Here is a 23,502-nt window from a genome sequence, read left to right as displayed (position 1 = left end):
CACAGTGACGCGACAGTACGTCCCGCTGAGTTCAATGGAGCCTTAGTTCTCGGTAAGCGTGCTCTGGATCGTAGCCTTACCAGCTTGATCTAAAACCGCTTTACTAGGAAATATACCACTGCATATACCCAATAGGTTTTTTGTACTCCTTAATCTCCCCTGCGGACTTGCAGCCGCAACGTCTCGTGTGAAAGAGAGCCCGTGTTTTTTGAATGCAATGGGGGGGGGTTGTGTGGGGGGGAGTTAGTTGATCACTTGTAATGACACCCTGGAATGGAATTTACTCTTTTCCATTTGCTAGACAAAATAGGATTGCCATTTCTTTTCATCGCTGCAGACTTTGCAGCCCGAAGCACACATCGGAGCCGGTCCATTTGGCCTCATTGGAACGTACTTCTGATTAAAGATGCACAGCAACCGGTTGCACTTAACCACCGAAAAAGGGGGCTGAGGGATGCCAGAGGAACTTTAAAATGCTGCCCCCATAAAGAAGGCGGGGTGAAAGGCGATTGAAATGCATCGCTTTTCAGTTTTGTTTTGTTTCCCCCCCCCTCTGGATTTTTTCCTTAAAAAATTTGGACCAGTTTGGAAAGTTAGCTTTGGTGAAGGCTTGACGTTTTCATGCCCCAAAAAGTTTTTGATTTAAGTTTCCATTGAATGAGGCTGTATTTTAATGTTTTAATGTTGTATTTTAATCTTGTTTTTAAGTTGTATTTCAGTCAATTTGTTTTATATCGGGTGTGAGCCGCCCTGAGCCTGGTCTTGGCTGGGGAGGGCGGGGTATAAATATTATTATTATTATTATATTTTATTATCGCCCCGGAACTTCCAAGAATAGCAAGTAGCATTGGTGTAATCCTATACATGCTAACTCAGAAGTAAGGCTGCAATCCTAAAACCATTTGCTGTGGAGAAAACTACACTGCAGTTCTATAGGACTTACTTTTGAGTAGGCATTATTAGCCTTGCCCGCCAAGTCATTGTGTTCAGAGGGGCCGCCTACTTCCAGGAAAATGGGTATACAGAATCGCAACCTTAAGTCCAGCCTCCTGGGCGTGTATTCTCGGAAGGAGTTTAACGGAGTTTACTTCCATGTAGGCGTGCGTTTGAGCGCTACTCTAAGCCGCCTTACGGCTACGCTCCTGCGTGTGCATTTACCAATTCAGTTTCTTTTTGTTTTGGGCCGCCCGCAGAAGAGCCCCTTTGCAAGCGAGGTGCCGCCGGGGAGCGATCCAGCAAAGGCGCTTTCGAGTCATCTGGAGAACTTGCAAAGCGCCACAAGATCCTCCTCCTTGCACACAAAAAAACCCCAAAACAAAGCAGCGTCAGGGGGCACCCGAGAGGTCCTTGGCACGAAGGCGAAGAGGGAAGTAGCCCCCGCAAGTTCCTCCGGAGGCAGCAGGGACCGATCGATCGCGCCCACTTCGGAGGGGATCTGCTTCGCCCCGGCTCCTCGATCGCCAGAAGGAAAGGGAACCGGGCCGAATTGTGACCGTCGCGGCAGGATTTTACGCAGCTTCGCTGTGGCCCGATCTTACTTGCAGAATGAAAGGTTAGTTAATCCGGCTAGCTAGGATGCAGTGCGCCCTTGCTTGAGAGCATAGGAGCAAGGTCCTAGGGGCAGAGGGGTCTTCGCCCCCCCCCCAAAAAATAAAATATTTGAGGGCCCCCCCAAGTTTATTGGCATTCAAATGGTATCCGTGCACCACGTCGATTTATGCAGGGTAGGGCTTGCTTAGCGCGCCCCCCCCAATATTTTATTCAAGTTGGCACCCCTGTTTGCGAGTAAGCCCCATCGAATTTTAGACTGCCCCTTTTTCCCGTAGTAAACTTGCATAGGCTGAGGGTCCGTCCTTCCCTTCTCTCTTTCTGATCGCAGTTTCCCGTCGATGCCTCCGGTTTGAGCAGCGGTTTGAACAGCTACTTCCTAAATAAAGTTGCAAAATGCCGGAGGAAGCCTTTGCAAGCGCTGCCCAGGCGGGCGACGGGGACTCCAAACCAATTTTGGGCCTCTCTTCCTGGCTTGTAGTTTTTAAATTCTCTGTGCCGCGATCGTAGACCGCGCCGTTTAAATGCAGTGGTTTGTAACCAACGAAGTTCTGCTCAAAGTCGACTCGCTCAGAGCAGACCCACTGAAATCAATGCACCGATATTAGTCGTGTGCATTTCCTTAAACGGGTCCACGGTTGGGGGGGGGGGAGAGAAGCCTGTTCTCTTTTTAGACGGAGAACAGGATGGTGAGATAGGATGGTGACACAAGGCAGCCAGATGGGGGTAAATCTGGTTGCAGCACTTGCTCCCCCCCCCCCCACAATATAGCAAAACTACTGTTGACTTTAATTATAAAATAACGGATTGCACCAGTTTGGTTACACAGTTCTAAAACTCCACTGCTCTTAACCCCCCCCCCTCCTAATGCATGCCTTGGAATGCAAACTGATGCACTTTGATGTTAGATAAGAGTTTTTAAACTTTTCCTTGGAAGCAGATTTATAACAGTCATAAAATGAAAATCTTACAACATTGCAATTCTCTGCATGTTTGCCTAAAAGTAGGTCTACCAAGGCTACATACACACAATGCATTTAAAAGACATTATTAATTAATTAATTACTTCTGTAATAAAGGTAAAGGGACCCCTGACCATTAGGTCCAGTCGTGACCGACTCTGGGGTTGCAGTGCTCATCTCGCTTTATTGGCTGAGAGAGCCGGTGTACAGCTTCCGGGTCATGTGGCCAGCATGACTAAGCCGCTTCTGGAGAACCAGAGCAGCGCACGGAAACACCATGTACCTTCCCGCTGGAGTGGTACCTATTTATCTACTTGCACTTTTTGGTGTGCTTTCGAACTGCTAGTTTGGCAGGAGCAGGGACTGAACAACGGGAGCTCACCCCGTCGCAGGGATTCAAACCACCGACCTTCTGATTGGCAAGTCCTACGCTCTGTGATTTAACCCACAGCACCACCCGCATCCCAACCGATTCAATCTGTACATATAAATCACATACATAAATTACATACATGACTTCTGTTCTGGGAACTGTAGTTTGCTTCGGGTGCTGGAAATTGTATATTTCTGGGGGTAAGCTACATTTCCCAGCATTCTTTGGGAAAGCCAGGTGTTTTAAATGTATGATGCGTTTGCAGCCTGTGAAGCCTACACCCAAGTAAGTCTGCTGCATTCAGACTCAGGGCCCCCAACATGTTGCCCCAGATACCCCTCCCACATTGTTTCTTCCCAAGGACCCCTGGCCCTCTTTTTAAAAAGAAAAGAAGGGGGACTTTTGTCCTTTGGGGTGTCCAGCATGCTTTCCCCCTGTGTTTTATTAGTTTGAGAGCACACTGAGGGGCAGGTTTCTGAGCATCATCAATTTTTCACCTGTGAAATGTTGTTGGGTTTTCTTGTGGTGTCCAAAAAGGGTGCTCAGATTTTCAAATGTGTCCTTTGATCCAGAAAGACCCCTCAATTAGGTTAGAGTTTAACTGGGTGCTGCCTGGACCAGGCTTGACAGATGGGTGGGACCACCCACTTGAGGTTATAATGTCGGGCGAACCTGTTTTTGCCCACAAAGTTCTGTCAATCAAAGCAAGGTGCTCAGAGTTGTGCAAGCCTTGACAATCAGCTGGTTGTCATGTTGAAGTTTGTACCGCTAGCTGAGCCGTGCTTTGCAAGCGCTGGCAGTCAGCTGATTGTCACCCTTTCCACAGTCCTGTGCTTTGGAGGTGGTGCTGATCAGCTGATTGGTGGTGCTTGCAAACCCTCTTTGGCTCAGCCATGTCTTTACCTGCCGACATCAGCCATCCTACGGCACACCTCTTCCCAAATCAGCAATGGGAGCATGCTGGATGCTGAGTGCAGTGGTACCTCAGGTTACATACGCTTCAGGTTACATACGCTTCAGGTTACAGACTCCGCTAACGCAGAAATATTACCTCAGGTTAAGAACTTTGCTTCAGGATAAGAACAGAAATCATGCGGCGGTGGCGGGCAGCAGCAGGAGGCCCCATTAGCTAAAGTGGTGCTTCAGGTTAAGAACAGTTTCAGGTTAAGAACAGACCTCCGGAACAAATTAAGTACTTAACCCGAGGTACCACTGTAAACAGGAGTGTGGGCATGTAGGATTTATTTGTTTGTGAGTTGTTAAGATTTTGGTTTATGATATTTATTTTTTAAATATCAAGCTGCTGTGCTAGTACGGAGAGGTGTGGGGCTTGTAATTTGCCTTTCCCCCCTGAACCTTTAGACTTTATTGCAGTACAGTGGTACCTCTGGTTGCGAACGGGATCCATTCCAGAGCCCCCTTTGCAACCTGCGCATAACTCAACTCGTGCATGTGCGGGTTGCAATTCGCTGCTTCTGCACATGCACGTGACCTCATTTTGAGCGTCTGTGCATGCGTGAGCGGCGAAAGCTGGAAGTAACCCATTCCATTACTTCTGGGTCGCTGCGGGACGCAACCTGAAAATGCTCAACCTGAAGGATCTTTAACCTGAGGTATGACTGTACACTCTTCTCTGCAACTGGAAGTCTAAAACAGAAAATTGGGAATTGACACACACTCCATATGTATGTACTAAAAATGACCTGACAGCAAAAGATAACCCATAGGTTGCATACTGCTCACCCCTATTGCAGGCTGCTTGTTTTTGTGTAGGTCAGGGGGCAAGCTTGTTGAGGACTGCATTCCTTTGGGTGGGGTATAACCCGAGGGAGCCATGTGGTGGCAGTGGGCAGACCAAAGACAACTGTGGGTGGGGCCAGATCTTTTTCTCTCTGCCCAGTGAATTGGATGGATTAGCTCATTTGTCTTGCCAGCATTCAGGTCTGAACTACCGTATTTTTCGCACCATAGGGCGCACCGGACCATAGGGCGCACCTAGTTTTGGGAGGCGGAAAACAAGAAAAAATTACTCTGGACCCCAGAAGCCAGAACAGCAAGAGGGATCTGGCTTCTGGGATACCGTGTGGCTGTTCTGGCTTCTGGGGTAACCGCGCCAAGCCTCTTCAGGGCAGTGGGATGAAGGCTCCCCCTGCCCAAAGAGGCTGCGCAGGGCTAAAGCAGAAGCCAGGACAGACGCGTCGCTGAAGGGGCACTGCGCCTTCTCTCTCTCTGTGCAGCGCCCCTCCTTCACAGGAAAGGTGCTGCGCAGAGAGGGAGAAGGCGCAGCGCCCTTCAGCGAAGCTGGAGAAGGAACAGAAGGAGACCCTTCTGTTCGTCCTACGGCTTCCAGGACAAGCACGTCGCCGCGAAGCCAAGGAGCCTGCATTCGCTCCATAGGACGCACACACATTTCCCCTTCATTTTTGGAGGGGAAAAAGTGCATCCTATAGAGCGAAAAATACGGTAATTTCTTCAAGGGGTCTTTTGAAACTGGGCCAAGACAGCCCTAAGGCCACAGGTTGCTCATCCCTGATGTAGGAATTGGCTGAAGTAGCTGGTTTGGTGGGGTGGGAGGTTTAGACAAGCAATAAAGTTCTGCTTTGAATAGTGATGGGGAGAAATTTGATTCAGGTCACATTAAAAGGCAAACCCACTAATTCTCACTTTCTGAAACAGGGCGCAGATCAAAACCCAGGCACCCTTCAAAATTCACACTTCCTTGAATTTCACAGTGCAGTTCTGGAACCCATGCATATAAAAACTCATCTACCGAGATCAAGTGCCTATCAAAGGGCATATAATAGTGAAAATAGCATACAAAAATTCATAACTTTTGGTTAAAGCATGGACAGAAATAATGATAATTTTTGTGCATTTTTTATTATTATTGCAGATTGATGTGGAAACGGAATGGAACAGCCTTGTGAATGAACACACGCAAAACGGCTGCGAGCCAGAACTGATCAGTCTGTCCCTAGAAGACAGTCTTGCTACTGGGATGGCAGGTCAGTATGTCAAACTCATTTGTGTGTACAGTGGTACCTCGGTTTATGAACTTAATCCATTCTAGAAGTCTGTTCTTAAACCAAAACCATTCTTAAACCGAGGCGCGCTTTCCCTAATGAGGCCTCCCACCGCCGATGCCCTTCCATCATTCGGATTCCTTTCTTCAAACGAGGTAAAGTTCTTAAACCAAGACACTATTTTGGTTTTGCAGAGTTTGTAAACCAAATTGTTCTTAGACCAGACTGTTCTTAAACCAAGGTACCACTGTATCTGTGTTTATTTTATATCTCTGTGTGTACACACACTAAGATCACAATATATACAACGATATAGACAATAAAATGTAAAATACCATAAAGAAAGTGCAAAATGATCATTGAAATGACCGGTTGATCAAAAAATTAAAACCATTACATGGATCTGTCTTGGTTAGATCTCTCTCTGCTGCCCGCTGTTCACTTTAGCCTGATTCTGAATTTGTGACTTTACAGGCTGGTTCAAGGCGCTTCTGCAGAAGTCCAGAAACACTTCCAACTCCTCAAAATGCCACTTGAACAATATTTCTAAACATTCGCCTTCACCTTCTCCATTGAGTAGTTCCAGCACCCCAACAAGCAACTCAACAGCCAGCCCCAAACAGGTGCCCTCTGCCTCCCAGGTAAGCGTGAGCATCTCAGGCAGCGCCCGCTGGAACAAGTTGTATGATGTGTGCATCTGCCACAACGAGGGCGACCTTGGGTTTGTGGAGGAGCTGGTCTCCTACTTGGAGAGCCAGCCAGAACGCTTCCGTTGCTTCCTCCAGCCCCGGGACTCTGCCCCGGGGGGTGCCATCGTCACAGAGCTGTGCGACGCCGTCCAGAACAGCCACTGCTGGGTGCTGCTCATCACACCCAACTTCCTCAAGGATCCTTGGTGCCGTTACCAAATGCACCAGGCTTTGACGGAGGCGCCCATGGCGAATGGGCGCACCATACCGGTGCTGAAGGACATGGACCGCAAAGACTATCCCCGGGAGCTCCGATGCCTCTATTACATCAGCGTGATGCTCCAAGAGACCAGCTTCAGGCAAATCAGAGAGACGGTGCTGCGCTGTAAGTAAGAGAGGGCTTCTTAGCAGCTTACCCATTTCCGTGGGTGCATGTCAGGGACCGTGCTGAGGAGGGTTTCACTGAGGAAGAACGGTGGGAGCCTCCTCCTGCTCCTGATCAGGATCCTGAATATTCCCAGGAGCAGGAGGACAGTATAGATTTGGAATAGTGGTTTGTAGAGGGGCATAGTTCAGAAGGCAGAAGCTGGGAAATACTGGATGGGGAACAGCTAGGAGAAGAAAGACTGGGAGAGAGAGAGAGTTAACAGATTCACTGTCTCTGGAAAGCATTCATCCGCTCTCTCCAAGGTAAAAAAGAGCTGAGAAAGTGGCAGAACAGAAAGCACAGAGGGTACAAGCTCAGGTGACAAGACATAGGAGTGATGTGGATGATAGGGACGTAAGGGGGTGGAATTCTTAGTTGGGAGCACCGCCATTCCTAGGAGATGGGTTCTTTGTTCTCTCGCTGTGATCATTAAAGTTTCTAACTGGTAAGAAGACTCATTTTCCTTTGTTCTGCGTATCTACTGCCACGGTGGGGAGGAAGCTGATTCCCTGAAGCCTGACAGCGGATTGGTTATACTCCACAAATTCACAACCACAATTTCTTCATCCTCGCTTGTCTGACAGTCCTATTCTCTCCCCGCCCCTCTCCTCTCTGTCATAACTGCCTCAGCTCCCCCTTCTGATCGGCAAGTCCTAGGCTCAGTAGTTTAGACCACAGCGCCACCCGTGTCCCACCTTGGTTTAAGACAACTTCCTATGTACAGCCCTGCAAGCCAATAGATGCATCTGCTTGTGGCAAAATGTTAGAAAGCAATGCCTGGTTAGTGGGTGCTAACCATGGATGGGTGAAGGTTGTCTGAGGTTTCATAATTGTCTGGTTCAAAGCTCCTAACAGCTTTTGTCTCTCTCTCAGATCTTCAGGAGCTCTGTCAGAACACAAGCAGAAGAGGCGAACTGGACATCCTTCAACAGAATAAAGGCTGAGCCAAAGGAACATCTTGTTGTGCATCTGGGATTGGTGAAGAAGTCTTCATGGTGTTCTCTCTCTCTAGCGGACCTGGCCTCTCACACCGTTTGAAGGGCAGATCCCATCCTAGCTTGCAGTTGACAGTCTGGAAAGAGCACAAACTGGTTATCAGTCTGGTGTGCTTTATGCTCTGATAGTCCTAACTGGAATGATTGTGTTAGTTCTGCCCACCACAATCATAGGGACACTAATATTAACACTTGGGCCGTGCTGGAAAATATTGAAGTGTGAGCTGCTCCAGTTCACAGTGCCAGCCTGCCAGCCCTGCCCTCCATGCCATTCCCTCTCAGCCCCAATTTCTCACCCTTTGCCACAACAGTAATTTTGTGCCCATTGTAGATGCCAGGTTCTCATTATGCCCAATTTAGCTTCTCTCGCCCCCAAAAACAAACACTTGAGTTTCTTCTATTTTTAAGTTTGGGTCTCCCTCAATGAAGGATTTTTGCCCCAGAATCCTCCAGAAAGCTTGTGACTAGCCAGAAATTTGAAAGAAGTCTTATCTGGCACAAGGTTTCATGATAGGCCTGACTGCTAAACTGTATCTGAAATTTGGACCTTATATGTCATGCTTGGGTTGAAGGCACATTCATTTTTTTTCACTTGGCTTTTACCATATACTCCAGGGCAGTCTAACACGTGTACTGAGGGCCACACATGGCCCTCAAAGCCCTTTTTGGCAGCCTTCGGCAACATTTGAACCCCCTCCCCTCTCGCTTCCTTCCCAAAGGAGGGCGTGAGGGCTCTGATACGGTCCTAGCATCTTCCTGCCTCCTTCCCAAAGGCTAGTTAGCACACACTCCCAGCTTTGGAACGGAGGTAGGAGGGGTCTAGGACCCTGTCAGAGCCTTGCACCTCCTTTCCAAAGCCCGGCGCATTGGAAAGGCAGTTTGAGGGTTGGGAGAGGTGTCAAATTTTGGCCTTGCTCCATTCACCCTCCTTGCACTGTGCAACAAGGCAGTGTGTGACCTGCCGGTTCCATGTCGAATTATCCTTGCAGCCCAGTTGGTATGAAAGCTTGGACCACCCTGATGTAGACCAAGACCATATGACCTTGTTATGCTGCTGTTCAAGATTGTATAGGTGGGGAAACTTTTACAGCTCAAAGGCCACATTCCCTTCTAGGCAGCCTTCTGAAGGCCATGTGTTAATGGTGGGCAGGGTGAGAGAAAAAGAAGAGGAGGAGTTTGGATTTGATATCCCGCTTTATCACTACCCAAAGGAGTCTTAAAGCGGCTAACATTCTCCTTTCCCTCATTCCCCCACAACAAACACTCTGAGGTGAATGGGACTGAGAGACTTCAAAGAAGCGTGACTGGCCCAAGGTCACCCAGCAGCTGCATGTGGAGGAGCGGAGACGCGAACCCGGTTCCCCAGATTACGAGACTACCGCTCTTAACCACTACACCACACTGGAAAAAGTGGAAGGAGCAGTAAACGAAAATGTCACCTTTAAGCTAGTTTCTACAGACTCTCCCACACACCCCTCTCTATCCTCCATCCAGGCAATAAAAGGGGCATTATCAGAGCTCAAGGACACAGTTGAGCCAAGCAAAAACACATGGGCTGTGAGGGAGAGGCAGTGAGGGGTGTGGCCTGGAGCAAATTCTAGGGCCAGACAGAGGCGAGGGCCACATTGGGGACACCCAGGCCTGACATTCCCCACCCCTGACATGTCTATTTTGACCTCTCCTTCGATCCACCACATGCAAATCTGGATGAAAATAAGATGCGTTCTGCATTTCTTCCCTACCACATGACCTGGATGAATCAGCCAGTGAGTGGATAGAGTGGGAAGAAAGTTAATACTCCATCTAATACTTAACAATTTTCTTGTCCGCTACAAATTTTAGCCGAGGAAGTGGGGACCCTGTGGTCTTCCAGATGGTGTTGGACCTCTCATCAGCCTGCATGGCCAGTGGCCAAGGATGACAAAGACTGTAGTCTAGCACCAGAAGTTCTCCATCCCTGTTACAGCCTATGGAATGGGTGTCTCAATGTATTATTTGGATGTTCAGTTTGTTTTGCAGGCCACTTTGCCAAGAAGCAGAGATAAGGCAGACTTTTTGCTGTCGATGCCTATTTTTGTAATGTTATAGAATGTGATTTTTGTGTGTTTAAGTCAAAACTTAATTCATTCACTTAACTTTTCTCTAAGTAAATGTATTTGGAGTAGACCATTCAGTGTCATCGTCTGATGTTCTGGACAGCACGGCGCGTTAACATGATTTTGCTTAGCAACCATTATGAAACCATAGCAGTTTTGGTTCCTTTTTGCTTCTCTGAGTTGAAGGCCGTTGTGTAACACAGAGCACTGAGTAATAGCGAAAGCAATGGTAGAAACCTCATCTTTTGACAAGGCAAATCAAAGTCTTTAAGCAAACCAAAACTTCAGAGTGTAGTTCTGGTGATTCTCCCACAGAGCTTCCGACTGGCTAAAAAACAGCCCTCTTATAACTAAGGAACCTTGTTGGAATGTCACATGATTTTAGGCACCAAACTGTTCAGATCCAGCAGTTATTTCAAACCTCCTCCACCCACCCTGTACTAATTCATCACTGGTCCAGTTAAACCCTTGGAGCAAATATATATGACAGACACAACCCAACACACCAACCCTTTTAAGTCTGTAGGCTTGTGCACACATTATACTGAATGCAGGTACAAGCTCTTCTGTACATGTGTATAATTGTTTGTGCAAAAAAACACAGCTTTCTTGATTTGTACAGATCAGCAGTGTACACAGACTGTAAACTTGTTGCATGTTACATGTAAATAATTATGAACAGATCAGCTAATATGTCCACAGATTGTGCTTTGAGTGTATTGTGACTTGGAACTGATTTCAGTTTACTCGTCATTGGCACTTTTATTGAATTGGGCGCCACTCTACCTGCCTACTATTGGTAAACAGGATGTTCACAGTGGTGATAGAGGGATAAAATCCCCCCTCTATTTATCTATACTAATTCATGGCCAATGGGATCCCTGGAGAGGACAGTTCTACATGATGCACTAGAAGTTCTGGCTGTGTGCAATTCTAAAAAGCTGGCACTTAGGCTGCAACCCACAATATACTACTTATTATTTATTACTCGTTCTTCACCCTAAGATGGGCTTACCATTTATTTATTTCAGGGTGGTGTTCCAGGTTGTGAAGAAAATTCAGACAACATAAATGCTGTATTGTTGAAATACTAGGGAATAAGTCCTGTTGGACACAATACTTGCTTTCATGTAAAAATTCATAGGGTTGTACTGTGTGTTGCATGAAATTAAGGATCCTATACAAATTGATCTGCAAGCTGCCTTCTGAGCAGATATGCACAGGATTGCAATGTAGTTTGTCTTGATAAGAAAGCAAGACGTCTAGGGTTTGGCTTCCGAGGTACCACTGCATGGAGTTTGTGGCTTCTCGTTTGAATCTGGACGCAAAATTTGGTCTTTCCTGGGCAGAAGCGAGAGCTGCCTTTTGAAAACAGCTTAGAAAAACACGGAACTAGCCTAATAGTGATTGGATAGCAGTACTGCCTCTATCCCAAACAAAAGATAGCAGGAAAAAGCAACCTAACTCCTTTAGTTTGCATGTAAAGGTAAAGGTAAAGGTACCCCTGCCCGAACGGGCCAGTCTTGACAGACTGTGGGGTTTGTGCGCCCATCTCACATTTATTGGCCGGGGGCCAGCGCTGTCCGGGGACACTTCCGGGTCACGTGGCCAGCGTGACATCGCTGCTCTGGCGAGCCAGCGCAGCACACGGAACGCCGTTTACCTTCCCACTGGTAAGCGGTACCTATTTATCTACTTGCACCCGGGGGTGCTTTCGAACTGCTAGGTGGGCAGGCGCTGGGACCGAACAGCGGGAGCGCACCCCGCCGCGGGGATTCGAACCGCCGACCTTTCGATCGGCAAGCCCTAGGCGTTGAGGCTTTAGCCCACAGCGCCAACCGCGTCAGTTTGCATGTAGTTTTGCTTTAATAATTTCAAATCCCAAGGTGCCTGCTCGCAAACCGATGAAAGCTCATGGCTTCTGCATGCAATTAATCTGAACAGACAAGTAGATCCTGAGAATTCTCCGCTATTTTTATTTATTTACCGCTGTTATTTCCTGCCCAGCTCAGAAGTTTTGATCAATGCCTAAAGGGGCCCTGAAGTTCCACGTGCATACTATTGGATTTCAGCTCTACACTTTTCCTGCGTCTACGTTGGGAATGTGCCCGCGCTCCAACGCATGCGTACACTGACTTGGTAAAGCTCCTTTTTCCACCACCCCCGGTAGTTGAGACCTCCCTGCCAGCAGAGGGAGCTGCCCGCTTTGACGCTCAATAGTTGAGCGAGCGCGGGAAGAGTTCGAGACCACAGCGCATGCGCGCCAACCGGTTCTAGAGAAATGGCGGAGTCCCCTACCGCTAAACGAAAGCGTGAGGCGAAAGATGGAGAGAACGGGGACGCCGAGTCCCAAGGGGAAGGCCCCGGCGCTGGCACCTTCCCCTTGGCTGACATCTCCGTGCGCAAAGTGCTTAGGGAGTCTGCGCGCGACAAGACCATCTTCCTTCACGGGCAGGTAGTAACGCTTGTTTCTGGAGCCGATGAGGGCCAATCAAATTCAAGGGGCGGGGCTGGAAGTAACGGCATTATTTTACCCCGCCCACTTTAGGAAGATCCCATTCTTTATCACCAGGGGACGCCGTGGGAAAGTGGGATGTGCCAAAAGGAGGGCGAGGTTGAGAAAGTTGACAATTTTCTAAGAGGATGCTATCCTTCTTTTTATTTTATTGTATTTATCATATCCTGCCCTTACTTCCAAAGGAGCCCCCGGGTGCCAAATTTATACCTTTGCATAAAGTAGGTGACTTTTTTGTGAGTTAACATAAAGTTGGTTTTTTTATGCATACAACCTTCCTGATCTCACAAAGATCTTCCTGCAACAAAATTATAATAGCGTCAGTGCGGATTATGACATATTACAGACATTCACACACGGCAATTATTTTTACAGTGCAGCCAGTGTGCTACAGTGAACTTGAAATGTGTGTATGTGTTTGATGCTGTTTGTGGTATTATTATTATTATTATTACTTATTTCTAGACTGCCTTTCATCTGAAGATCACAGCACAGTTTACAATACAAAAATACATACCGTAATTACAAACAAAAACAATACCCCCATACACACACAGTTTTAAAAGGCCGTAAAGGTAAAGGGACCGCTGACCATTAGATCCAGTCATGGCCGACTCTGGGGCTGTGGTGCTCATCTCGCTTTATTGGCTGAGGGAGCGGGCGTACAGCTTCCGGGTCATGTGGCCAGCATGACTAAGCTGTCTCTGGCAAACCAGAGCAGTGCACGGAAACGTCGTTTACCTTCCTGCCAGAGTGGTACCTATTTATCTACTTGCACTTTGACGTGCTTTTGAACTGCTAGGTTGGCAGGAGCTGGGACCGAGCAACGGAAGCTCACTCCATTGCGGGGATTTGAACCGCCGACCTTCTGATCAGCAAGCCCTAGGCTCCGTGGTTTAACCCACATCGCCATTAGCCAAAGGCCCAGGAGAAGAGGAATGCTTTTGCCTGGCGTGATTGTATAGTATTGTATTTTTTTATAGTAAACTGCCCTGGGGTATATTTGTATGGATGGAGAGTGGTACCTTGAAATATAACTAAATGCGTTCAGAATACAGTGGTACCTGAGGTTACATACGCTTCAGGTTACATACGCTTCAGGTTACAGACTCCGCTAACCCAGAAATAGTACCTCGGGTTAAGAACTTTGCTTCAGGATGAGAACAGAAATCATGCTCCGGCAGTGCAGCAGCAGCAGCAGGAGGCCCCATTAGCTAAAGTGGTGCTTCAGGTTAAGAACAGTTTCAGGTTAAGAACGGACTTCCAGAATGAATTAAGTTCTTAACCCGAGGTACCACTGTACTGTATAAAATGTAAACTGTCGGACATAGATAATGGCATGTGCTGTCAACCTTTTTGGGCCCATAGGCACATTTGTAAAGAGGATAAATTGCCAGAGACACACATAGGCTAAACATTTGACATTTTAAATTGCTTATTACCTTGTCAATACTGTGTTTTAGGTTTGTATGCCACCTTGTGATATTTCTTATATCAAAATAATAAATAATAAATGAAGGAAGTATTTCAAAATAGAACTACACCAAAGTCCTAATCATCTAAAATGATAGCAATTGTAGGGCAGTGATCATCTTTACCTCCTGTGGATAAGGGTTGTGGAAAATCCCAGTACTGTACCCTGGTTGTCCAGGCACCAAGAAATGTTATGTTTGTGCTTACAAATGTGAAATGCTGGTTCAGTTGTTAGGAGCTGCTACTTACAAATCTGATGCTGGTGCATAAGAGTTCAAAGGTGTTTCAGAGGTATTCCACCCACCACTGCCACCCCTTGTTCCTTCATAAATAAAACTACTTTTCAATAAAACTTTACTTAGAGAGGCTATGGAGCTCTGAGACCCCATATACTTTGTTTAGTAGCACTAAGATAAGTGACAAAAGTATAATTGAACACCACTGTTTTTTATGTGGTCATGCAGCAACACCGATTATGGTTATTGCCATCATGGGTAATAAGTTATAATTGGAATTGGTAGAATTATAGCTGTGGTTATTATAATATTAACTCTCTTTTATGGTGGGTGCTTATCTCTGCAATAATGAGTGGGTAATGACAGAAGGGAATTCTCATCTGCTGTGGTCAGGGCAGAGATGCAACGTTATCTTCTTCACTCTCTAAATTTTAACTGATTTCCAACCCATTTGCAAAAGCTGGGGAGCACACTTTATATAGGCCCCAGAATTTGGATGCAAAAATATTTTATTTCTCATTTTTTACCATATTTATTATATTATAAACCATTTACATACGTGTTTGCAATGAAGTAGATGTGGAATACTGTACGTACTCTGGCTGCAACATCCAAAGAAAGGGGGAAGATCCTATTACAAGGACGCAAGAATAGCCTGGCCTACAAGGCTCTTTTCTCTAAACCTGCCTCATACCTGGCATAGGTGACATAAGGTGTGGGGCAAGTGGAGATTTGGCTGCCAGTCGGGAGCCTTAAAGTACAAGGGAAAACAGGCTTTGGCTGTACTGCCCACCAGCCGGTGAGCTGTATAAGCACAACCTGCTGGATTGAGTGCACACGGTGCATTGAAGTCCCAACTTCATAATAATAATAAATAATAAATTTCATTTATACCCCGCCCTCCCCAGCCAAGATCGGGCTCAGGGCGGCTAACACCAGGTATAAAAACAGTTGATTGAAATAGAACTTAAAAACAAGATTAAAATACAACATTAAAATGCAGCCTCATTTCAATAGGAACTCAAATAAAGAACTTTTGGGGGGATGAAAACGTCAAGTCTTCACCAAGGCCAACTATTCAGACTGGTCCTACATGGGCCAGAAAAAAGCCAGGGAAGTCCCCAAATAGGAGTTCCATCACAGAAGAAGAAAGGAAAAAGGAAAGAGGGGGAGGGGATCAAGTTGATTCCAAGCCAAAGGCCAGGCGGAACAACTCTGTCTTACAGGCCCTGCAGAAAGAAATCAGATCCTGCAGGGCCCTGGTCTCATGAGACAGAGCGTTCTACTAGGCCGGAGCCAGTGTTGAAAAGGCCCTGGCTCTGGTTGAGGCTAATCTGACTTCCTTAGGGCCCAGGATCTCAAGGGTGTTTCTATTTATGGACCTTAAGGTCCTCTGTGAGGCATACAGGGAGAGGCGGTCCTGTAGGACGAGGGTCCTAGGCCATTCAGGCTCATTTTGACAGGTGGGTAGCCTGCCATAGAGACAAGAAAGTTTTCTACTCCTGTGGGCACCAGAAAGAGGTGGAAGAGGAACTGTGATCGCCGTAATATTGGAGAGGATCAAAAGGTTCCCTAGGGCTATCCATTCATTCACCAGCCTCTGTCCTCCTCAAATCCACCTGTTCTGTTCTGACCCTTAGCAGAGTTGCTGCGGAAGGCAGAAGAGATGTGCTACTATTTCAGAGCAAGTACTTCAGGGTGGCTCATGCAAATAAGCCAGGCTGCATGCAGAGGAAGGCACTGGCCAGTCCACAAAGGCACTGGCCAGTCTGATCCTGATCTGGGGGCAGAGGATTCTCTTCTGATCCCACTAATGTCCTTAATCAGTCCCTGTGAGAAGAACCCCCATCCATTGAGTAAATCTCTGTGTGTGCTGCCTTTCAAGCATCTTTCCCCTGTTGTGGCCTTTGTTGAAATTCAGGAACTGGATCGGGTTCAGCAGCCTTCTAGGTTTGGCAGCCAGGAATAAATGAGAGGCTTAGAGGGCAATCTTATTATACTGTGCGGTGCAGGAGGGGGAGACTGTGTGTGGAATGGGGCACAGGTTGCATTGTTCCACCTAACAAAAGCACTAGATACCCATCTCGAAGCTTAGATTATTTTTTTTCTTATTAGCATATCTACTGCTTTTAGCCTGGAGATCAGTTTTTCATGTTTAGTGTTTAAAGTGGAATTGAATTGCAAACTAGCAGTTAACTGAAATGCTGTAAATAAGATGGATGGAGTTGTCACTTAGGAGGCCATAAAAACGGGAAATTTGCAAGTACTCTTTTAATTCACCGTTTACAGCTGTACAGTGTTCGGGAGGCAGGTTCTTCCTTGCGGGCGGGGGTATACAGTTGGGTTAGTTCTTTTACTGTCCTCTGTAAATCCTCTTCCCAGATAGCCAAGGCACATGATGAAGTGTCAGGAAATTGCACGGCATCTCTATAATTTCCAAGTAGCATGTAAATTCTAGATGAATGGCTTTTCGAAAGGACTTGGAAAATGGATTAGTCTCTCTAGGTCAAATTCAGGGTGCCGAGGAGGAGCTGAAACTTTTCAAGCCGTGGAGGATCAATAAACCGGAGTTAGAAGGCGGCAGCAGCAGCAGATAATGTGTTTCTGCTGGAACAGCTAAGGTCAGATTTAATAGATGTAACTGCAAAGTGTTGCAGTCTATCTGTGTCCCACCAGGTTGCATCTATAGTATAGGAATTTGGAACCTTATGACACACGTCCACCCATCCTAATCAACCCCCGCTTTCTAGAAGCTTACTTTAAGCTGCTGGGAAAGGATGAGGAGCCTGTTGCTCTTCAGATGTTATTGGACGCCCACCATCCCTGATGATGGGAATTGGAGTCCACAACAATGAGAAGGCAACACATCTGCTGCCCCTGGTGTAGACAGTTCTAAACTAGATGGACCAATGGTCTGGCTCTGTAGAAGGCAGCTTCCTGCAGTCCTGTGGATCCCAGGCATCTTCGTTGCACTTCCTCTTGCAAAGATTGGGATGACCCACGTGATTGCCTGCTTCACACAATCAGATCCTGACTTACGAAGTTATGCTTCAGCTTGCTTGCTTCCCCCATTGTTCCCTCCCTTGGCTTCTGGATCCTGGTGTGCTTGGAAGCCGTGAATCATAGTAATGGGAAGCTGTGGTGAAATGCAACTTCCTGAGTCCAGTTCCACGAAGCTCATGCTTATTAAGCCAGAATTTGATTGTGCAAACTTGACTAATATGTGTGAAATGTCATTAATCAGTTCCATTCATCCACTATATCCCATTCTCTCTCTCACTCACACACACACACACACACACACACACACACACATCTCCTAATGTGAAGCAATGGCACTGTTTCCTTTCCATCCCCATTTGCTGCCTGGCAACATCCCACATTCAGGCTGTGTTTGTAGCCATCAGTCCCTCATGATAAAGTAGTGTCTTGTAGTATGGATGCGAGTTTACTCAGAAAGTTGGTGGGACTAAGCATGCCCCTTTGTACCGCAGTTCTGCCCAGCTGGATGAGCACAAACACCATTTTTCAGTTTCCAGAGCCTTCTCCTACTCTTCATGTCGATGTCATCTTGTGACAGCAGAACTAGTTGTAAGGAAAGGTCCTCTTGGCTCTTTCTAATGATTCTGAATATGGCACACCCTGAACTAGATGTAGCGGTGGCTTTTTAAAAAATGATGACATTGATTCACAGAGAATGGGTTCATCAGTGGTTGGTTATTTGTCATGATGCTTAAGAGCCAGGGTGGTGTAGCTGATAGAGTAGTTAGACTAGGACCAAGGAGGCCTCGGTTCACACCCCTACTTAGCCATGAAATTCTCTGAACTCCTTAGAGAAGAGTGACACAGAAAATTGAATAGGACCTCCAGTGGTCAAAGGCACCATCCCATGAATTACCACTTGCCAGGTTAAAATAGGGAATGACATTGGTGCCTTGAGCTTCCAAGTTCATCTGACCAGCAATGGTTGGAAACAGAGTGGTGTCCAAATCAGATGTAAGTCAAAAAGTGGAGTAAGAATGGAAACTGAAGCTACTTTGGTAAGGATACTGACTTGCCCTTATTACTTCTTGGCCTCACTTCTTTGGCCACATAGGTTAGGAGTTGCCTTATACTCAGATCAGTATCATGCACTGTATTGTCCTCACTGTTCAACAGTAGCTCTCCAGAATTTCAAACAAGCGTCTTTCCCTGCCCTACCTAGAGATGCTGGGGATTGAACCCGGGACCTTCTGTGTGAAAAACAAATGCACTATCATTGAGCTACGGCCCTTCCCTTCATTGACTATACTGCCTGGGCTGATGGGAATTGGGATTCCAATGACACCTGGATGGCCGCAGGTTCCCTTACTGTGCTAGATGGACTTCGGTTCAAGCCAGTAAGCCAACTCTTATTGTTCTTATTTCTCTAGGTGAACAGCCCTTCTGGTGATGGGACAGATGCTGTGGTGATTCTGGAGAAGACACCCTTCCAGGAGGAGAACATAGCTGAACTCCTGAAGAAACACACCAAGCTCCAGCTCCAGATGTCCAACGACATCTACAGCACTTACCACCTTTACCTGCCTCCTGAGCTGAACGGTAAGCCGCTGGCTAGGGAGGCTTGCCTCCCAGACATCTGTCAGTTTATGCAGGCTGATTGCAGTGAGGTTCCTCCAGGTCTTAACCAACAATACAGTTTGCCATCCCTGCTATCGGTGGGTTATCTGGGATAGGTTACGTCCTGCTTCTGTTATGCTGAATTTAGCCAATGGTTTTCTTACCCTGAAAGCTGGAATTCTTCTCTAGGGCTGGCCCCAGGTTTGAGGGTACACTTGGCAAACTGTCCTCAATCTCCCCTCCCCAAAAAACCCCTGGGTGTACTGTATAGTGGGTAGCGACAAGCCAGCACTTAAAATTTTGCACAATGCTTCAGTGTCCAACATAAGCACTGATCAAGAGCATTATGGGGAAATATAAAAGGGCAGCTCACAGACTTAGTCACATAATGCAGTGGTTCCAAGGCAGTCCTGGAGTACTGGGACCCTGGCAGGTGTCCAAAGGGGCCTGCTGTTTCTCATGTTCTCATATGTTTTGGTTGAAGCCAAGATATCGGAGCATGTTACTGGTATAGTGTAGAGTGTTGGATTGAAAATGAACGACAGACGAGTAGATAGGTGTCATATGGGAGGCGTCTCTCGAGCCAGCCTCGGAGACTCCCTTTTATTGAATATTACTGCGTTTGCCACGTGTGCTTGTTGCTGATTGGTTAACATAAGTTCAAAACAAGGGTTGCATACAAGACATTAATTATTGCATATAAGACATTAGTCATAGACAGGTTGAGAAAAGGAACGCGGAGTTTACACAGGCATGGGTTCAGACTGCCCGTACCAGAGTGGTACGAAAAAGGAATGTACAAGGAGGGGTAAGTACAGATTGATATGGTGTGAACTCAAGGTGAACAGAACGTACCAGGGTGATGATGGAATGTCTTAGCATCAGCACAGTTTATGCAGCGTGAGCAAAACAAAGCTTAGAAGCAAGACTTCCCAGAATGCAAGAGAAAAGAAGCAATACTTTCCCATAATGTGACAATTTATGTGCAGAGAGAGAACTTCCCTTTAGTAGAGGGCAAGTGTGAGCTGGTTATTCCCTGGTTCAGATTTGCCCTTATGGCATAGTTGTGTTAGAACTGTGCCACTTCAGAATGCAAGTGCAGGATCGCCTTTTGATTTAAACCCATATGAAAAAAATAGAATGTCAAGAAGAAGGACTAGGCTAAGAACTTGTTTACTGATATGCTAGTTTTCCATAAGCATGGATCCTCCCCACCGTCATGGAGGAAGCCTTTAGATATGACCCTTTCCTTGCCTGTGTCTTCAACTGACATAGTCTCAGCAGGGAGGTCGCATCGCATGCTTTCCCCAAGGATTTAAATCATTTATTGGACATAAGACTCATCCAGAACGCTGCCTCCTGTGCTTGAGGGAAGCATGTAGGAAAGCATCAAGGCAGTCACCAATGAGACACAGGTGTTCAGTCATGAGATATATGTGTTGTTAACATATTGAATTGGGGGATGTTCCCTAACTCTACAGTTTTAGCAATTCTGACTTGTCTCATTTGGGGGAAAGGAAAGCACTTGCTTTAGTTTAGCTTCCCATATAATTCTGTTTGTTATCAATCATTAGTCCAGGCGGGAATCAGAATTTAAACCTTGGCTTGACATTGATAAAGTTCTCAACCCCTATTCTACCGGGTGTTTGTGGTATTATTACAACAGGCACATCTTTTTGTGCTGTTCAGAAGACCTCTGTGCAGGCCAGTGGAATAGAAAGGCATCCTGTTTGCAGCTGTGAGCGCTTTTCTCCCTTTTGGTGACTTCTAACAAGATGTTTCAATTTCCACAAGGTGGCACCCTTGGACAAGAATCCAAGAAACATTCTAAGCAGCAACTGTTACTGAATGACAGGAAGCATGGCCTGTTGCTGGTTCTGTTCCCCCCACGCACCGTTATTTGATTTCTGTAACATTTATTTATTCATCTTTTATTTAGATATGCCACCCAATAACACAAGTTTTCTGGGCAGCTTACAATAAAATACAGTGGTACAGTGGTACCTCAGGTTACAGACGCTTCAGGTTACAGGCGCTTCAGATTACAGACTCTGCTAGAAATAGTACCTCGGGTTAAGAACTTTGCTTCAGGATGAGAACAGAAATTGTGTAGTGGTGGCACGGCGGCAGCGGGAGGCCCCATTAGCTAAAGTGGTGCTTCAGGTTAAGAACAGTTTCAGGTTAAGAACGGATCTCCAGAACGAATTAAGTTCTTAACCCGAGGTACCACTGTACCTTGGTTCTCAAACAGCTTGGCTCCCAAACGGCTTGGCTCCCAAACGCCGCAAACCCGGAAGTAAGAGTTCCGGTTTGCAAATGCTTTTTGGAAGTCGACGCAGCTTCCGCTTGACTGCAGAAAGCTCCTGCAGCCAATTGGAAGCTGTGCCTTGGTTTTCGAATGGTTTCAGGAATCGAATGGACTCTCGGAACAGATACACGGTAACCAAGGTACCACTGTACAAACAATTAACATACCAAAGAAAAACCACAAAATCTGAATACATGAGCAGGTTGAGGGTAAAGCAACGGTGCAACTGCCCAGAAGGCCTGCAGGTGCATGCTAGCCAACTAAGTCGGCATTTCCGAGGATGCTCCCTTGGGATCAAGCCCCATTAACCTCTCTGAGATCCATTTCAGAACAGACAGGCGTGCTCCGGATTTAATCTGAAAAGGGCAAGGTGTCCAGGGTATATAATGTCAACTGTTGTTTTGTGGATTTACTGTGCCCTGTGATATTAAGGAGTCTGCGCACAGGATCCAAAAGGTATCTTCCACAGATAAAACTGCTTTGCTCCATGTCCACGAGAACTGAAACAATGGAATTCAGTCTGGCTTCAAGAATAGAGACAAACTGATTTCTGATCTATATTTGGGAATGAGATGGGCCTGTATAATGATAACTCCCCTGGGTCTTAACCAGGTTTTAAGATGACCACTGTTATTCGAGTCAGGCTGATGTCCAGGTTTATGTGGACAAAGTATGACAGGACAGTGCTACAAAATTAGGAAGCGTAAATCTCTTCTGTTGAATGGCACACTGCGAAGTTCCCTTGTGTAACCTTTTTTTCCTTCTTTTTTTCTGAGATTGTTGTTGATTTCTTGTTGTTTGATCTTGTGGTGTTTAGTGTCACTGGCCTTGGCCGCAATAAAACTTGAAACTTGAAACTTGCTACAAAAAAGGCCTTTCACTTGGTGATACTTCAGTTACAGAATACGGTGGGGTCAGGGGACTGGATTCAGCTGGTGGACCAAATCCCTCAGTTCTCTGCCCTCTGTGGATGGGAATGCCCATTCTAAGTGCCTTGTTCCATTAGCATGAAGCGGTCTGCCTTGACAGTTGGGTACGGCGTGCTAGAAGTTTGAAAGCGGAGTGTTAGTCTAGTCCAGTGCAATTCTAGTCCAGTGCAGGGTAAGTCTATTAAAATGAATGGCTTTGACTATCCTAGGTTCATTAATTTCTCTGAGTGGAACTTAGTTGGATACAACCCAAGGTGGCTCTTCTACATCCAGCTTAAAGCAGAGCATCAACCATGGGATGCTGCTAAATTGACTCGGGCTCAAATCCACATTCAGCTATAAAGCTTAATGGGTAACCCTGGAGTAAACCTGTCTTATAGCTCAACCTACCTCATAGGGTAGGGACGGGGTGGCGCTGTGGGTTAAACCACAGAGCCTAGGACTTGCCGATCAGAAGGTTGGTGGTTCGAATCCCCACACCGGGGTGAGCTCCCGTTGCTCAGTCCCTGCTCCTGCCAACCTAGCAGTTCGAAAGCAAGTAGATAAATAGGTATCGCTCCGGTGGGAAGGTAAACGGCGTTTCTGTGTGCTGCTCTGGTTCGCCAGAAGTGGCTTAGTCATGCTGGCCACATGACCTGGAAGCTGTATGCCGGCTCCCTCAGCCAGTAAAGTGAGATGAGCGCCGCAACCCCAGAGTTGGTCACGACTGGACCTAATGGTCAGGGGTCCCTTTACCTTTACCTCATAGGGTTGGTGAGAGAATAAAATGGGAGGAAAACTATGTCCTTTGCCCAGAGCTCCTTGCAGGAAAAGCAGGTATACACACATACACATACTGAAGCAAGACTAGGAACATAGATCTACCACTGGAGGAATGGGATAGATGGTAGTATTTCTAGATGCTGCCGTGCTCAGCCTGGTTTGGGAAGCAAAACTGCACCAGTTCAGATATGCTGTACTGATTATGGAACCTTGTCTCGGCCTGAACCAGAAGAAGAACTTTGTTGCTGCTGAGCAGCCAGAACAAAAAAAGTACGATGCAATGGTTTGGCTTCTTAGTTGGCTTCTTACAATACAATGGTTTGGCTTCGGTCGGTAGGCCGAAAGTGAAAAGTGTGCCTGTCCAAGCTGCCAAGCCCAACGGAGATTTGAAGCAGAACACTTTTCTCCTTTTGATGGCATTGAAGAGTTGCAAGTTCTAGCAGCCATCTGCCCCTCCCACCTTCCCGCTTGTTCGCCAGCATCCCTCAGAGGCATGTGTGAAACACTTACTTTATTATCTAGTTAATGCTCCTTTCAAGGCGTGTCTCCTCTGAGCTTACATAACCT

At 46.6% G+C, this 23,502-nt stretch overlaps 2 protein-coding genes across 5 annotated transcripts in view; both read left to right on the top strand.

Annotated features, from left to right (window-relative positions):
• Positions 1-1,160: 1,160 nt before the first annotated feature.
• TIRAP (TIR domain containing adaptor protein) lies at positions 1,161-10,183 on the top strand. The gene is made up of 4 exons (XM_082200679.1): positions 1,161-1,552; positions 5,777-5,888; positions 6,381-6,980; positions 7,896-10,183. Exons 2-4 carry the CDS (start codon positions 5,882-5,884, stop codon positions 7,964-7,966), a joined length of 678 nt encoding a protein of 225 aa, XP_082056805.1. The 5' UTR covers positions 1,161-1,552; positions 5,777-5,881; the 3' UTR covers positions 7,967-10,183.
• Positions 10,184-12,293: 2,110 nt separating this feature from the next.
• Positions 12,294-23,502, top strand: part of DCPS (decapping enzyme, scavenger) — a 67,134-nt gene continuing 55,925 nt past the window's right edge. The window contains exons 1-2 of one of the 4 annotated variants that reach the window (XM_082200645.1): positions 12,294-12,568; positions 18,750-18,918. In XM_082200645.1, the coding sequence (XP_082056771.1) occupies positions 12,395-12,568; positions 18,750-18,918 (343 nt within the window). In that variant the 5' untranslated portion in view covers positions 12,294-12,394. Of the gene's footprint in view, positions 12,569-12,722; positions 12,850-18,749; positions 18,919-23,502 lie in introns of those variants that run through there. The other 3 variants (XM_082200646.1, XM_082200643.1, XM_082200644.1) reach the window with 3 other exon arrangements.

The sequence above is a fragment of the Podarcis vaucheri genome (genome assembly GCF_965113315.1).
Source record: "Podarcis vaucheri genome assembly, chromosome: 15".
Taxonomy (NCBI): Eukaryota; Metazoa; Chordata; class Lepidosauria; order Squamata; family Lacertidae; genus Podarcis; species Podarcis vaucheri.
This window is presented reverse-complemented; position numbering and strand designations above follow the sequence as displayed.